The following is a 16,713-nucleotide window of genomic DNA, read 5'->3' on the forward strand; positions in this document are numbered from 1 at the left end:
GACTTAAGTATCTTTTCAAAACTTTGAGATATTGGCTTTCATTTACTTTTATCTTTCAAAAAACATTGTTGTCAACATTCAGTAAAATTTAAAAAAAAAATCAAATTGACAGTTTTTTTACAAAAAATTAAAACCGAAAAAAATTAACAATAGTTGGGTAAAGAATGATTTTCGACTCAGATATCTTTTCAAAAATTTGAGATAATAGCTTCTAACTAATTTTTACTTATAAGAAATATTGTTTTCAAAAATAGGACAAATTTTCAGAAAAATCGAATTGACAGTTTTTTTTACAAAAAATAAAAACCTTAAAAAAAATGTATAAAAGTTGGTAAAAATTGATTTTCGACTCAAATATCTTTTCAAAAATTGTAGATATTGGCTTTAAACTACTATTTTCTTTCAAAAAATATTAATTTTAATAATCAGTAAAATTTTGACAAAAATCGAATTGACAGTTTTTGTACAAAAAATTAAAAAGTAAAAATTGATTTTCGACTCAAATATCTTTTCAAAAATTTGAAATATTGGCTTCAAAATAATTTTATTTTATAAGAAATATTGTTTTTCAACAGTCGATAAAATTTTGAAAAAAAATCGAATTGACAGTTTTTTTTACAAAAAATAAAACTCTAAAAAAAATAATAAAAAAACTTGGTAAAAATTTACTTTCGACTCAAATAGCTTTTCAAAAATTAAGAATATTGGCTTCAAACTTATTTTATCTCACAGAAAATATTGTTTTTGAAATTTAGTAATTTTTATATAAAAAATCCAACAGTCCAATAAAATCTACAAAAAATAGTGCAAATTAGATAAAAATTATAAAATTATATATAAAAAGAGGCTAGGATGCGACCCACACTGATAACTTCCCATCCCGTCTGTCGATTTGTCTTGCTTAAAAATTTGTCTATATGTACTCGTATCAATTTTTACCACATTTGCGTACTATTTTTTGTAGATTTTATTTTTTATGAAAAAACGGACTGTTGGATTTTTATATAAAAATTACTGAATATTGAAAATAATATTTTCTGCGAAATAAAATAAGTTTGAAGCCAATATTTCTAATTTATGAAAAGATATTTGAGTCGAAAATCTATTTTGACCAACTTTTATAAATTTTTTTTATGTTTTTTATTTTTTTGTAAAAAAACTGTCAATTCGATTTTTCTCAAAATTTGTAATAATGTTAAAAAACAATATTTCTTATAAGAAAAAATTTGGTAAAAAGCTATTATCTCAAAGTTTTCAAAAGATATTTGAGTCGAAAATCAATTTTCACCAACTTTTATACATTTTTTTTAGGTTTTTATTTTTTGTAAAAAAACTGTCAATTCGATTTTTCTCAACATTTTTCAAAATGTTGAAAACAATATTTCTTATAAGATAAAATAAGCTTGAGGCCTAAATTCCAAGTTTTTGAAAGGATATTTGAATCGATATTCAATTTTTACGAACTTTGAGTAATGTTTTTTTAGATTTTTATAAAAAAACTGTCGATTAGATTTTTCTCAAAATTTTATCAGATGTCAAAAACATTATTCTTCGTTGCACAAAATTATTTTAGAGATGAAATCATATTTCAGTCCTAAAATTTTGGAGGTGACAAATTTTTTTTTCAGTTTTATTGAGTTATAAAAAAACCGTTATATTGATTTTTTTCAAAAAATATACCTGTTTGGTATGACGTTACAATATATTATATACAATTTAATTCAAGGTCTCTAGCGTTTCTGGTTCGTAAGATATTTAGGGTTAACCAAAATGTTCACCTTTTTTCAAACTGGTATGGTAAAAAAACCACCCACGCAATTCTTTTGAGAGCCCTTTCTGCATCTTTCTGCCTTATTATCTGTATAACAAAATTTATTTGAAGTTGCTATCTCTTCTGGTTCTTGAGCTATGGAGGACGAAAAAAACGTCGCGAACGTACGGACGTACGAACGTACGTACACACGCACGCACAGACATCTTTCTAAAAATCTTTTATTTCGACTCTAGGGACCTTGAAACATCGATAAATGTCAAAATTTTCAATTTGACAAGTCGGGCCCATTACAATAACTTCCTATGGGAAGTTAAAAAAATCTTAGCTATAGGTAAATAATAGAAGACATGTGAATATCATAATGAAAACTAGCTTATGAAAATAAGCCAATTCCAGATCAAACTAATATTTCCAAAAAATGAATTACGTAAAAAAAGTATTTTCTTTCCATTCTTTATTCCCTTCAAAAAAACGATATCTCAGAAACATTCCTTTTTTTCATAAAGCTTTAAACATAAAGTGTTTAATGCGTTGGACTGCCATGCCAGAGGCCTTGGCTTCGATCCGTGACTGTGCCATCTAAAGTTTTTTTCAAGGGTAATGCCTCTTGCGAGTTATTCTTGTCATGAAAAGTGCTTTTTCAAAATATCCGTTTGGATTTGACTTATAACTGTTTGTCCCCTCCATCCCCGACAACTGTACTCGCACTTAGTATGATAGAGAGTTGTAAGTCAGTAGGCCCAGACTGTTGCACCTAATTTAATATAATTATTTTAAATAAAACACATTTTAATGGATTTTATTTCCCTGGTTTATATACTTAAACATTTATGTCATATGAAGATGATAAAATAACAAAAAGGTATATATGTAAGTTCTTACTGTCCTGAATCACGGATGTTACCATTTTTTCTTCAAACTACAATATTTGAATTCCTTAACATAGTCTTACATAGTTTTTAAGAATGCAAATGAATAATATGTAAGTCATGTTAATTTCTAAACAGGTTTTTTATCAAACTTTTCAAACTTAATCGACCGAGTTAGAGCAATAGTTTTTGATTAACAAACTCATTTTTATTATTTTTATGTATTTCGTATGATACTATAATGTAAATTTAATGTAATTTTTTTAATATAATTTCAGTTATAAGCTATAACGGGTCGTATTTAACAATTCCCAAAGTAAACCGACTCAATATGGGCGCATATCTGTGCATAGCTTCAAATGGTATACCACCGACTGTCAGCAAGAGGGTAATGCTAATTGTCCACTGTAAGTCTTTAATTAAAAAATGTTGTTCTTTTATCATATTTTCTCTGCTATCAAGCTAGATTTACACCCCACAATCCATACCAAAAACTACAACCTAGGTACGCACATACATTATATGGACTGTGTGTATCTGATCTGGACCAAAAGTTAAATGAAAGAACTTATATAAGGGGATTGGTTCAAATAACCCTCAGCAATGGAGAGACTATGTATCTATATGTATGAGGAAGGCACTTTCAACGTCAAGTTTTGTTTATGTAGTATGCTATCAAGAGAAAATATATTATCAAAGGATACCTCGAGATTAAACCATTCCAATGCTGTCCACCTCAGATATATACAAACTTAAAGGGATTTCATTTTATTGTCGCCTCAAGTGCATTTTCCTCTTCCACACTCATTTATTCATGTGTACATGTACACTGTACGGAGTTTCTACACTTGCATCTTTCATATGCAATTCAATTCCTAATAAGTGACTTTTAGATTACTTCCTATCTAAGAGCCTAAAATCCTAAAGACCTGATCCCAAAGTATTTTAAATTCCAAGTTACTTAATATTCATTTTCAATTTTTTTCTTTGACTTCTGACAACAACAACAAAAACAACGACGACGACATTCATCTTTGCATTTTAGTTCCACCAATGATATGGATTCAAAATCAATTAGTTGGAGCTGCCATTGGTCAGAATATCACATTGGAATGTCAGTCAGAAGCATACCCGAAGTCCATTAACTACTGATGAAGAATGACACTATAATTGTACCAGGTTAGTATTTACATATGTATGTATAGCCGATGTTATTTTCTTCTCTTCACGTTTTCCTATGTTTGTGTTCAATCCGGATAAATCCTTTTTGCCAGTCGTCGCGTCGTCATGTAATTAGATGTAGAATTCTAGAGGTGGGATTCACTTAAAAGCCTGAGGGTAGGAATAATGACCACGATAGGAGAATTTCTTCAATAATTAATTGTAGTTATTTTGAATATTATATAAGCATTTTTGTAGCGTTGCGTTGCGTTGGTAAAGACGATACCTTGAAGTTTAATTTTAATTTCAATTGTTCCATAAAATGTCTAAGCTGTAATGCGGCAAAAGCTGTTAAAATCCTAGAAATCGAAGGAAATATAACAAAATTTGAAAAATGAACTATTGTTGAAACCTATTATTGAATTACAAAAACTTATTTCTTATACATAAACATAACATAAGTTTATTGATCTGTTTCTGTTCTGAATCGAAGTCAAATAATTCTTTAAATCTAATTATGTAATTAATTTATTTTTTATAAAATAATTACATTTGTTTTGTTCCGTTTGTGGAAGCGCTTTCTTACCGTGATCAAAAAAATGAAGATGATTACACAACGAAATAAAGTTACGATCCAACATTTAAGTAATCTACAGTATTACACCTTTTCCATCGCCTGTTCAATTCATTTCTCTCTTCAATCAAATTGTCCAACGCGGACTTGGGCCTTAACCAACATGCGTCTCCAGCCAGCTCGGTCCCTAGCTAGCTGTCTCCAGTTTCGCACGCCAAGTTGGTTGAGGTCCCTCTCCCACCTAGGTGCGCCACCTGAGTCGCAGTCTTTCTCTACTGAGCCGGCCGTCCCTCGGGATTGGATTCGAAGACCTTCCGGGCTGGAGCGTTGATGTCCATCCGCTCTACATGAACTAGCGATCTAAGCCGTTTGACTTTAATTCTGCTAATTAGGTCCGTGTCGCTGTACAGCCCGTACAGTTCGTCGTTATATTTTCTCCTCTATTCTCCATCTATGCGTACGGGACCAAAAATCACGAAGAATTTTTCTCTCGAAGCATCCTAAGACGCTCTCATCTTTCTTTGACAGGATCCAGTCCTCACCGCCATAAATGAGAACCGGGATGATGAGTGTCCTATAGATGGTGACTTTAGATGCTCTAGAGAGGACTTTTCTTCTCAATTGCCTTCTAAGTCCAAAGAAGCAGCGATTTGCAAGAGTTATTCTTCGTTTTGATTTCAGCGCTGGTGTCGTTGTCTGTATTAATAGCGGTGCCTAGTTACCTGTCTATGGTAATATTTTGTCCAAGACGTCGTTGTTCAGTGTCCTTTTTTGATGACAGCATATACTTGGTCTTGCTCTCATTGACCACTAAACCCATCTTCTTCGCTTCCGTCGCAATGCTCCTGCGTATCCGAGTAATTGGATGGACCTTTGGAAGATTGTGCCTCTAGTGTTGTAGGTTGAGTTTTGCACAATTCTTTCCAGAACGATGTTGAAGAAGTCGCATAACAGTGCACCGCTTTGTCTAAAACCTTTTTTGACATGAAATGCATCGGTAAGATCTTTTCCGACCTTGATAGAGCAGCGCGCATTCTCCATCGTCATTCTGCACAAACGGATAAGTTTGACAGGGATGCCAAAACTAGACATTGCTCATTGCTCTAGACTTTCCTGGTCTGAAGCCACACGTTCACATAATACGGCAGAGAAGGATTAAGGAGACTGACGACTCTGTAGTTGGCGCAATTTAGAGGATCTCCTTTCTTATGTATTGGGCATACTATGCTGAGGTTCCACTCATCGGGCATGCTTTCTTCCGGATATATTTTGCAGATGAGTTGGTGCATGCGCCCTACCAAGTCATCGCCTGCTGCTTTGAAAAGTTCGGCAGCGATGCCGTCAGCTCCAGCAGCTTTGTTTGACTTCAGTTTAGATATAGCTATCTTCACTTCGTCAAGGTCGGGTAGGCGGAATTGTAGATCTGTGTCGCCGGGGTTCAGTGGTTCTATATCTCTTACAGCGGAATTCGGTTTGTCATCGCCGTTATATAATTTGGAGAATTGATCTTTCCATATTCTCAACTTCGACTGCGGTTCTACTACGATGTTCCTCTGATCGTCTTTACAGGCTTCGGTTCGTGGCTGGTATCCTTGGGAGGTTTTTTCTACCTTTAGGTAAAATTTACGAACCTCATTCCTGTTGCGACATCCCTCTATCTCCTCGATCGCGCGCTTCTCATGCTCTCTTTTTTTCCGTCTAAGAAGCCGGTGTTCCTCTCTTCTCTTCTGCTCGTAGAGCTCGCGAGCAGCTCTAGTCCTTTTGTGCAGCACCGTTTTGTATGCCTCTTGTTTCGCTGCGTGAGCTTGCCGGCATTCCTCGATCAAACCAGGGGTTTCGCTGTGGTGGCCGTTTAAAACCTAGCACTTCAAAGGTGGCATCTCTGATGGCTGCAAGGCAATGTTGCCACTGGTTTTTAATGCTTAATGCAGGCCGCATAGGACTCCTTAAGAAGTTATCAGAGACTCTATCGGAAAAGGACATGGCAGTCTCTTGCGATTGTAGCCGTCTAACGTCGAGTACTTCCTTGTTTTGGCTTGGATCGGGATATCCGTAGACGTATCTTGGCTACAACGACTTAGTGGTCCGAGTCAATGTTGGCCTCTCGGAATGTTCGGATATCCTGTATATTGGAGAAGTGTCGTGCGTCGATCGCAATGTGGTCAATCTGGTTGGCGGTTGATTGATGTGTGAACTGCGTACAAGATACCAGAACGTCTCGCCCCGCAGCGAAATTGACCAGCCTGAATTCGTTGTCGGAATTGTTGTCGTGCAGACTGTATCTCCCGATTACCACAAATATGTCTTCTCTTCCTAGCTTGGCATTAAAATCTCCTAAGACAATTTTAATGTCATAGCCAGGGCACTTCTCATATGTCTTGTCCAAGAGCTCGAAGAATATGTCTTTGGTGTCTTCATCTTTCTCCTCTGTTGGGGCATGCGCGCATATTAGGCTTATCTTAGCGAATTTAGCCTTGGAACTAAAGTGTATTTGCAAAAAAAAATAAAATGTTTAAACCTCTCACTGACTTATGAAATTCACCTGATAGCTGTTAAAGCAAAAAATATCAATTCAGATGCTATCTGACACTCTCACCTCTGAAGCGAACAATTCATGAATAAACCATGGAAACGATATGAAGAAGTAAAACGTTCCCCGGTATTTTTGTTTGAATTTCCATTTGCGTTATATGTACATCAACGTAGTAGCGAAGGGCTATCGGCTACGTACATACATATTTATACCCACTATAACTATACTTATGTATGTAGAAAGTGATAGTGAATGCAAATCAATTTAAAAGTGGCTTTGGTTAAGCAAATGCTGCTCCCATCCGGTCAATTCAATATAGATGGATTTGGAGAATGGGATTCCCAATTGGGAATAAGAGTTATTCTGGACACTATTCAATTGGATTGGAAATAATCTTTTACTCTTTTACTATTTCTGATGTTTTCTGAAATTTGACATTTGATTTCTATTCCTTTCTTGCTTTATTTTTGTTTTAGGTGATCACTTTGTGCAAGAAGTACTAGAGAATGGATACAAGATAACAATGCGATTGACGGTGAATGATGTTGACATAAAGGACTTTGGTTCTTATCGGTGTGTTGCTAAGAATTCACTTGGAGATACAGATGGTGCAATTAAATTATACCGTAAGTGTTTTTCTTTTTTAATCAGCGGCGATTAAAATATTATCTTGTTTTGTAGTTAAGTTTGCACTTACACATATGAATAGAGCTTTATACCAATACAGAAAAATTACGGGCATTTAAACTGAAGTGACATTAAAAAGAATCTTTGGCTGTGCTATTATGTGTTTATGGGTTTGACTGACTGTGTTTATTATTAATTTCGAAAAAGGTGTTCTTGTAATGGTGACAATTTAGATAATTGATAACAAAATTATTGCGTTTCGTATTAAAACCAGAACAGCAATGGGTAGCGAAATATATGGTTATCAGCTTACTTTGATTCTCGTTTCTATTTTAATGCTTTCAGTTCATAAAAGAAGTTAGATATATGCAAGACAAAATACAACATCTAAAAGTGCTTCCATAATCTTGTTGTTCAATTTTGTGAGGCAATTTGATAAAAACTCGTCGGACAAAAGATTCTCACTTTCCAAAATATTCGCATAAGAAAATGTTATACAATTTAAAGTACTTAACGGAACCAAACCGTAGCATTTTGATATTTTACATAAGTATCTTTACGGAATAATTTAATTGCTTTACTTATAACTAAGCATCAAAAACAATCTTTAACATGTTGGCTAAAGTAAATATCCCAAAAATAAATACTACCTCTATTTTTTTCAAAAAAATCCAGTCTACATATTAATATCATGTACGCACTGTACAAGTACCTTGCTGTCTCATCAATGACACCTTTTCATCAGTATTCTTGCCTCTTATCTTCATCTCTCTTGTGCACCTCAACTCAGTCAACCAAATTCACTCAGGATTCAAATTTAAAAAGTTTTCCCAATAAAATCCATCCACAAGTTAAGTAATTGACACAACACCACTTATGTATGTCATCGTCATTTCGAATGCATATTAATGACACTTGAACTGTAAATGATCAACAGTGCCACCATCAGAGATACTTCATAAAGAAAGACCCTTAAAAAAGTAACTGTGTCACGAAAATATTTCCGCTCAGTAAATCAAATGAACTCAACTGTTCATTCATGTTTATTATACGTATTAAGGAGACATACAAAAATATTTTTAAAATTTTTTTTTTCACATCGAACATTTATTTTTCCAGATATTCCTCAGACGACAACTATTACTACCGTTGCACCAACTGTTCCCCTGAACACAATGCCAATGGTTATACTCAAATACAACAAAGGTGGGTTGACATTTTGGAAATAACAATTAAATGAGAGCAACAAATAAAGCAGAATTGAATATTTCGAACCCAATTCCTTCCTTATGTTTTAAAAGGATTTTTTATTTACATAGATAACCATTATTTGTTTCATGTTGACTTTCTTTTGATGGAAATGTTTTCTTTATAATCATTGGCTTGTGATCATTGCAATAACTATATTGTTAATGTTTTGTTTATTATTGAGTTGATGATTTAGTTGAATACCTTTGCGTGTTTCTTTTTCTTAGATCAACGTTACAACAAAGTACATCGGACAAAGTCAAAAGCAGACCTATCTACATCATCATTGAACAATGTTTATGTTGGAGCTACATCCAGTTTATGGAATTCTCCAGACCAAGTCAATCGGGATCAAAGTAAGTTTAACTTCTTAATTAACAATTATGACTAGTAACAAATAATTGTACGACTGATGCCCAGCTGTAAGAACTGTAAATATGTTTTTCATCTGCAGATCCGAGAATATTGTAGATTAAACAACTGATTTACCTACATTAATTAGTTCATACAGGTTATCAAAAAAAAGCTCAGACAAATATATTAGAAATTTGGAGTTAGTGACACCACAGAGCATATCAGGGTTCTGCTAAAATGTTTAACACGGTTATTTATTCGTGAGATATTTTATGTTTAATGTATATACAAGGCTAAATGCATACCTATTCACTTTTATATATGGATGTGGACAAAATTCTTGGTATACGAATGTTTCACCCCACCTGCTCGCATCTGGATGCAGAAATGTTGTTTAACATGACGTTAAAAAGAACACCACAACCAACCGCATCCATGAAACTTTATCCCTTGCATTAATTTGTTTTTTTCTTTTTTTAGATACATTTTTATGTTGAGTCGGTGTTAACCTCTTACTCTTTGTATATACATATGTTGGGATGCTAAGAACGCCATTTGTGGTATGTTCATTTTCTGCGCCTTTTACTATTGAAAGCTCAACATTTTTTTCTTTTGGTTTATTTGATGGGGTCGAACTTCTCAATAGATGGGTTAAGGGGTTCATATACCTAAGTTTCTACATGCTTCTGGGTCTTGGCTTCGAAAAGTCGAATTCTGAGGAATAAAAAAAAAAAACTAGAAAAAATGTAATTACGCTCTTGATAAAAATATATACACCCATAAAATACACACGATGGCGTTGGTATTTATTTCTGTTTTAGTACAAAGCAGTCTTAACTAAAGCTCGGTGCTGTGCACGCAATAATCGAACGTTCAAAGACTTTAAAGGATGCAATGGTAGATGGTTCTACCGATGCTGAGCTATTAGAAAGCGAGTCACAGCAAAATGACGATGACTTGCTTTTTGCATAACAGCGGAAGTGCATTTTAATGGTGTTTTTTCTTTAAGCTTCCTTTTTCGCTTTTTAATTTTAATTGTGGGTGCACAAAGCATCAAAATAAATTAAAATACGAATGCCAGGTTTTTACCATTTTTTTCTACTTCAAGAAAATATGTATGTATATTGTGTATATACTTTGTACATAGGTGATGATAATGAAGGTGCTGATTCCTAAGAAAAGTTTAAGAAGAAGCTTAGCAAAAAATTCTTATTGTTTGGATTTATTTTTATGATTGCATCTCTCTCTTTTATGATTTGGACATCATGCAGGAAAACGTGTGCTTCAGTTGCAAGAAGACTACAAAAAGCCAGAAATCAATTTTTTCCTTATTTGAAAAGTTTTGACGTTTCGTATCAAATCAAACTTACTATACAACTTGTAATTTTAGTATTTAAAAAAACTAGTATTTTCAAGAGAAATATAATGTAAATTATTTAAAAATTAAAAAAGAGAAGGGTCTTCCACCAACAATGAAAACCAATATTAAATAATTGGTAGCTTAAGGTTGCGACACCAATTACTCTTAATGTCCACATTGTGGCTGCATGTTTAAGAAATCGTCACGAATTAAATCTTTGAGTTCTTAAACCAATTGTGGAGTAATTTCAAATATTTATTTTGTACGTGGAACTTTCAGGTAATCTTGTTTTATTGACCACATTCAAATCTTTAGTATAATTCTATAAATGCAAAAGATTTTAATTCTGCAGACTCACATTCCTTATCATACCAGGCTGAATGGATCTTTTGTAGATATAGACGGTTTTAACCGATAGTAGACTACTGATTTTTTAATAATTTACTGGTAGATGGTTTAACAATTCTCTTTGGTACAAATCTACTCGATTATTATCCTATTTAGTTTAAGGAAGGAGAGAACTGTCGGTTGTTATTCTACTCCTTCATTCAAATAAAGTGCTGATGACATCTATATCCATGAGCAGATATTTGATCATAGATGGGCCTAGATTTTTTATAAATGTACGTTATCCTTCCACATCACCTTTATGAGTACCTTTTATTACATCATCGAGCATCTTTCCCAACAGAACATTTTTCGATTTTGTTGCTTAAAGTTAGGACTTATAAGACTCGATTTTTCGTTTAATGCTGAATTGCAACAAAAATATATAAGTTTTAATAATATGTACTATTCTGTGCCATTTCGAGATTGTTTTTTTTTTTTATTTTTTTCTCTCCCCCCCCCCCCCCCCCCCAATGCTGCTTACATTATCGTATAAGGAAGCTTTGACTAAATAGTAATGTTTGTATTCATATTTTTACAGCATCTATGCCAACTTTATATATATTTTCTAGCCTATAAGGATGCACTAAAAGTGTGTTATCCCTATTCTTCGTATTATTCTTAACTTCTTTAGCGTCAATTCGGCAAACTACGATGTTGGAAATGTTTTGTAAATACACGAACAATACATTCCTATGGGAGTCCTTATAATCTCAAATTGGTAATAAATATGTTGGAAAGTATCGAAGTTCTTATAATATTACACTCATATATTTACAGTATACGAAAAAATAATAAGTGCTTCAGATACTATTTGTCCATATTTTATGCTGAGTCGATATTCGAGGTGGCAGAAGAAAAATCTTAAGGAATACAACTCTGTCACACAATATTAATAAAATATCAATTTTGTTTGAGAATTTTTAAGGGTCAAGATCAATTAAAAATTGTTTCCAAAAAGTTTTCCCTCATTTTGAAAATATGTGTTGGCATCTAAAATCATATTAATATGTGGAGAAACGAAATTATAAACATACATAGATGATAATGTACAAATGAATGATCATTTATTTACAAAATTCCATGTGATATAGAATTTAGACAAAAAATATAAAATGATGAAATGAAAACTGACTCAATTGAAAAAATGCAAATTACTACATGCATTTTTTGAAAAGATCAATAAAATATAAATATAAAATTCCAAAAGTTAATATCGAGATAAATAAATAGAATTGAGATTCATATTTTTACAATTTATGCAATGAAATTCCTTTCCTCCAAATTAAATTTAAGAGCTTAAATTCTGAAAAGATAGTTTTTGATTGGAAAACGAAATGTGTAGATAGAAATCAAAATATGGAAAGTAGTTGATGTAGTCTATAATAAAGTGCTATTTTAACGCAAAATTTGTAATCGATTTTTCATTAGTTGAGATTATACAAGTTTTAAATAAAGTTGAGAAAAGCACTGTGCTTTTTTTTTTGTTTAGATACCTTTAACATACCTTTATAAGAATGTATCTTAAGTAAAAAGAAGACACTCATTCAATCGCCCACTCCATACGTGCAAAATAAAAGAAAAATACTGTCATCGTCTTTTTCTGTCGATGAAATCGTCAGTCAGTCATAAGAAACGAATAGAATCGACTGCCATAAAATAAGTTTCGATCCACACCCTTTTATACACTGCCAAAGTGCCCCAGGTTAATGGTATCATTGGTGCAATAGCTAGAGCTTTAGGAGATATGAGTTCGGGACAAAAATGTTGGTCTTTGACGACTGAACACATAAACTGGGTCCGCTGTATCGTCAAGCAGGGGAGTCCCTTCGTATACTGTTATGTTTGACATACGATTGAACCACCCACAACTGCTATAGGGCATTTGGATTGTGACATTTAAGTTTCAGTTTTGGGGGATAGGGAGAGTGCCATTCTGGGTGGAATTGGAAAATTATGTTACTGTGTGTGGAAATCATATTTTCACGCCTCAGAAAAATGTGCCATTTATTTTATTATTATCGCACATCTTGTTAAGAACAAAATGAATTTTCCCCTTTATACATTCGTATGATTGCTCCTAGCTTCCTTTTTGACCTCTATTCATGTTTTTTCTTTCTTATAAAAAGAAACCTTTCCCACACCTAACAATTCGCTTCAAGTTCGGGTCATAATAGCAAATGGATATTAAGAAATATGGTGAGCTGTGCACTGCACGCATCTTGGTATAGCCAAGGACTTCCATGTATTGTATTTCTTCGTTTCTGCTTTCGTCGCGTTAAGGCAAAGAATACTGTTTTCTGTTTTAACCCCTTGGGATATTATCTATGTGTATAGTAGTCGAAATAAAAAAAGGGTTAGAAATAAATTTGTCCTTTTTGTGGGAAGTGACTTTTTTTTCTTTTGAAAGTAGATTAAATTGTTTGTTCAGGAGATATTTTGAAAGGAACATTTTAATGCCAACAGCTTTCTGTGGCATTTTTTTTATTAAGTCAAGATACGAACTCAATCCAATTTTATTGTACAGGCAACTTACGTATATATAAGGAAAAACTAAAGTAAAGTGGTAGGTGCATACTAGAATAGGAAAGAAATAGTAAAAACACAATTCATACTGAAATATTGTTGAATTAAATATAAGCATTGCTTTACTGTGCCTAGACTTGGGCTATAGTGAAAACTTGTAAACACATTTTCAAGTTTTAAGTTCCCTTTCCTGAAAAACTTTGATGTTATGATTTAGGCTAGTTCTGCATTGATGCGACGATATGAAGGTAGGAACATAAAAATAGCTGAATATGTAATATTTGCTATTAGTGAATAATTTTTAATTTTGTCTCGCATTGGACTTAAATGTTTAATGCTTGAATAATTTATTTAATAAAAAGGTGTCGCATCAGTCCTAAAGGAACTAGATCCTAGTGAATTACAACTCCCAGCCATTCCTGTGTGCGAACCATATCAGGTGTTTGTATGCTGAATCTGAACGGCTAATTTGAGAAAACACTATTCATGTTAAGAATTACTCTCGGAGGATTTGTCAATTCCCCGCAAAAGGCAGTATTAGTGGAACAATCCGACCCCTTTCCCTACCCCATAAAATAATTTCCGTTTAAAACTTATTTTGAAAAAGCAATTTTTGTCTGGAACAAATTGAGACATCATAGACATTATTGTTTTTTGATCAAAAAAATAATGAAATTAGATGAGGAATCATTACAATTTCTGACTTTGTTATTCCCTTAAATTTTAAATTTAAACTATTGTTTTATGTGAATGTATGTATGTAGGTAGACATTGATTAAAAGTTACTTAATTTTTAACATTTTCAACGTCATTTTTGATTAAAAAAGTCCAGATATTTTGTATTCCAAAAATTACGAATATCTTAAATTCCACATGATACGCATAAGTATTTGCTGACAAACGTAATTGAAATATTGCTCATTCATTTTGAAACTCTCTTCAAAATTCAATTCTCATTAAAAATTCAAACAAAGGAAAATCTAATTATATTTCACATATCCCAGCTATTATTATATGCAGATTGACGTTAAATCAATTTAAACGTGCTTATAACCCAAATAAATCGTTAGGACACACCAAGGGAGAGAGAGAGTCTCAGGTTCTTAGTCTACAAACAAATACTCTATTTGGTTCTACACATGAGTATTATCACTAATTAGTTGCCCCGCTCTTGTTTCACAACATATAATCTACGTACATCAGGATAGTACTACGAACTAAGCTAATCCCTCTTCAATATTCAATAGAACATAATAATCGTAATTGTGTGATGGGATGTGATCCTTGAATGCAATTTCAATTTCGGGGGGAACTAACCAAAATTGAGGAGACGCATTCTATCCAGCTAATATAACGGGAAACACAAACACTAACAGTGATTTCAATTCTGTGTTATTGTTTTATGTATCACAACAAAGTTTGACAGAAATATTAACAGGCGTTAGGTATTTGAATACATTGGAGAAAGCAAATTCATGTGACAACTGCTTTAATGTGTTTATCTATTTACCATGTGTTACCGTAATCATGTTTTATAGTAATATTTGAGGTCAATTATAGCCTTCAATGCGTTTATATTTAATTTAAATTAATTCCTCACTTTATTTTGTTACTTCTACAGGTCCTGATCACAACAACTACCGCAGTGATGGTTCAAAGACTTCTTCCAAACATGATGCCGATTCTTTGACAGATGATAGTTCATCAGTAATATCTTTGAGCACAAAATGTTCAATAGGAACTTTCATAAATATGTACCTTTATATATCCTTAATTTACTACACATTAACACTTTGTCATGTGTAGCAAATGTTTTATTAACAAACCAAAAACCTGTAAGAAGAACGATTCGCAATACATTTTGTAAAAATAATTACATTAATAAAGTTATTAAAAAAAAAAAAGAAGTTTTATCTATATTTATTTACATAAATACAAAATAAAACATTCGACTATATGAAGAAGCAAACAACAATTATTGTAAAATACAACCGTTCAACTATCACGAAATTAAAAATTATAAATGTAAGTTTTAGAATACACACAAACTATTTTTAAATTAAATAATAAGACTGCAAGTTAAATGAATACATAAATAAAATATCAAATTATGTGCTTAACGAATAAAAGTTATGAATTAGTTCCTTTGTTCTTCCTTAGTTAAAAAAAATATATTTTTTTATTGTAAAATTAGAACTGAAAATAAATAGAAGAATTTCAGACAAGAGAGTTTAATAATAATTATGTACATTTGTTTATTTTAAATCATAAATGAGCTTGTTAAGCGTATTTCGTTGAGCGAGATAAAGACAAAATTAACCAATAAATTAAATACAAATTATACTATTAAGCCTATTGTTAACTGTAAAACAAAACAAAAAAATCTACTAAATTTATAAACACGTAATTAAAAAAGAATTAGGGTAGGTTATTATTTACAATGTAAAATGCAGATACAAATAATTTCATCATCATGAAAAGAAAATTCATATATTATATTCAAAAAATGGAGTTGTAACTAGTGAAAACCGTAATAAATATTAATTATAAATATAATTCAAAGAAAACAAAATTGTAAAAATTTAAATAAACCAATTTCCAAGAAAAAGGACGACTTAAACAGTTTTAATTTTGTTTAGATTGATCATCCGATTGAGAGTAGTTCTTGTCATGAAAAGTGCTTTCTCAAATAAGAATTTCGTATTCGGCTTATAACTGTAGGTCCTATCCATCCCTCGCAACATTAGTCGCACATAGGAATGGTTGAGAGCTGTAAGCTACTAGGCCCTAGTTTTCAACGTACTGTTACGCCACCTTATTTATTATTATTATTAAATATGACTCTTTAAAAATGTGTATGTTTGCCAATCTGTACCGCAGATTATCAAATTTCTTCAGAATCAACGAAAACTCTTTAAATAATTAAACTGATACTCTTAGAAACCCTGTTGCTTAATGAAACGTTTTAATACAGGCCTAATTGTACATATGTAGGTATTTCACTCCTAAAAAGTGGACACTTAAAGAGATCAAAAAATTAAGAAATTGTCGAAAAAATAGCTTATGAGAAAGATCACATTAGTAAATGATCTCTTTCTCTATTCAATGGAGATGTTCTAAAAGTGGGACCCTAAAAAAAGCCCTTTTTTCGAAATAAATATAAAATACTGAGAAAGTATCAGTAGTAAGGTTTTTGATCGAAATAAGCTGTGATTACATGTATCACGTATAAACTATGTAACAACAGGTTGATACTAAGCTAACACTACACCGTAAAACTACATTTTTATCCATGCGACC

General features: G+C 32.3%; 1 protein-coding gene across 1 annotated transcript in view; it reads left to right on the forward strand.

The window, feature by feature from the left end:
* LOC129940568 (opioid-binding protein/cell adhesion molecule homolog) overlaps nt 1-16,024 on the forward strand; it is a 92,127-nt gene extending 76,103 nt beyond the window's left edge. The window contains 7 exon segments of the mRNA XM_056048947.1: nt 2,922-3,050; nt 3,689-3,790; nt 3,793-3,822; nt 7,388-7,537; nt 8,658-8,744; nt 9,014-9,142; nt 15,035-16,024. Coding sequence (XP_055904922.1) covers nt 2,922-3,050; nt 3,689-3,790; nt 3,793-3,822; nt 7,388-7,537; nt 8,658-8,744; nt 9,014-9,142; nt 15,035-15,219 — 812 coding nt within the window. The 3' untranslated portion in view covers nt 15,220-16,024.
* The last annotated feature ends 689 nt before the right edge of the window (nt 16,025-16,713 follow it).

This window comes from Eupeodes corollae, chromosome 1 (assembly GCF_945859685.1).
Source record: "Eupeodes corollae chromosome 1, idEupCoro1.1, whole genome shotgun sequence".
NCBI lineage: Eukaryota > Metazoa > Arthropoda > Insecta > Diptera > Syrphidae > Eupeodes > Eupeodes corollae.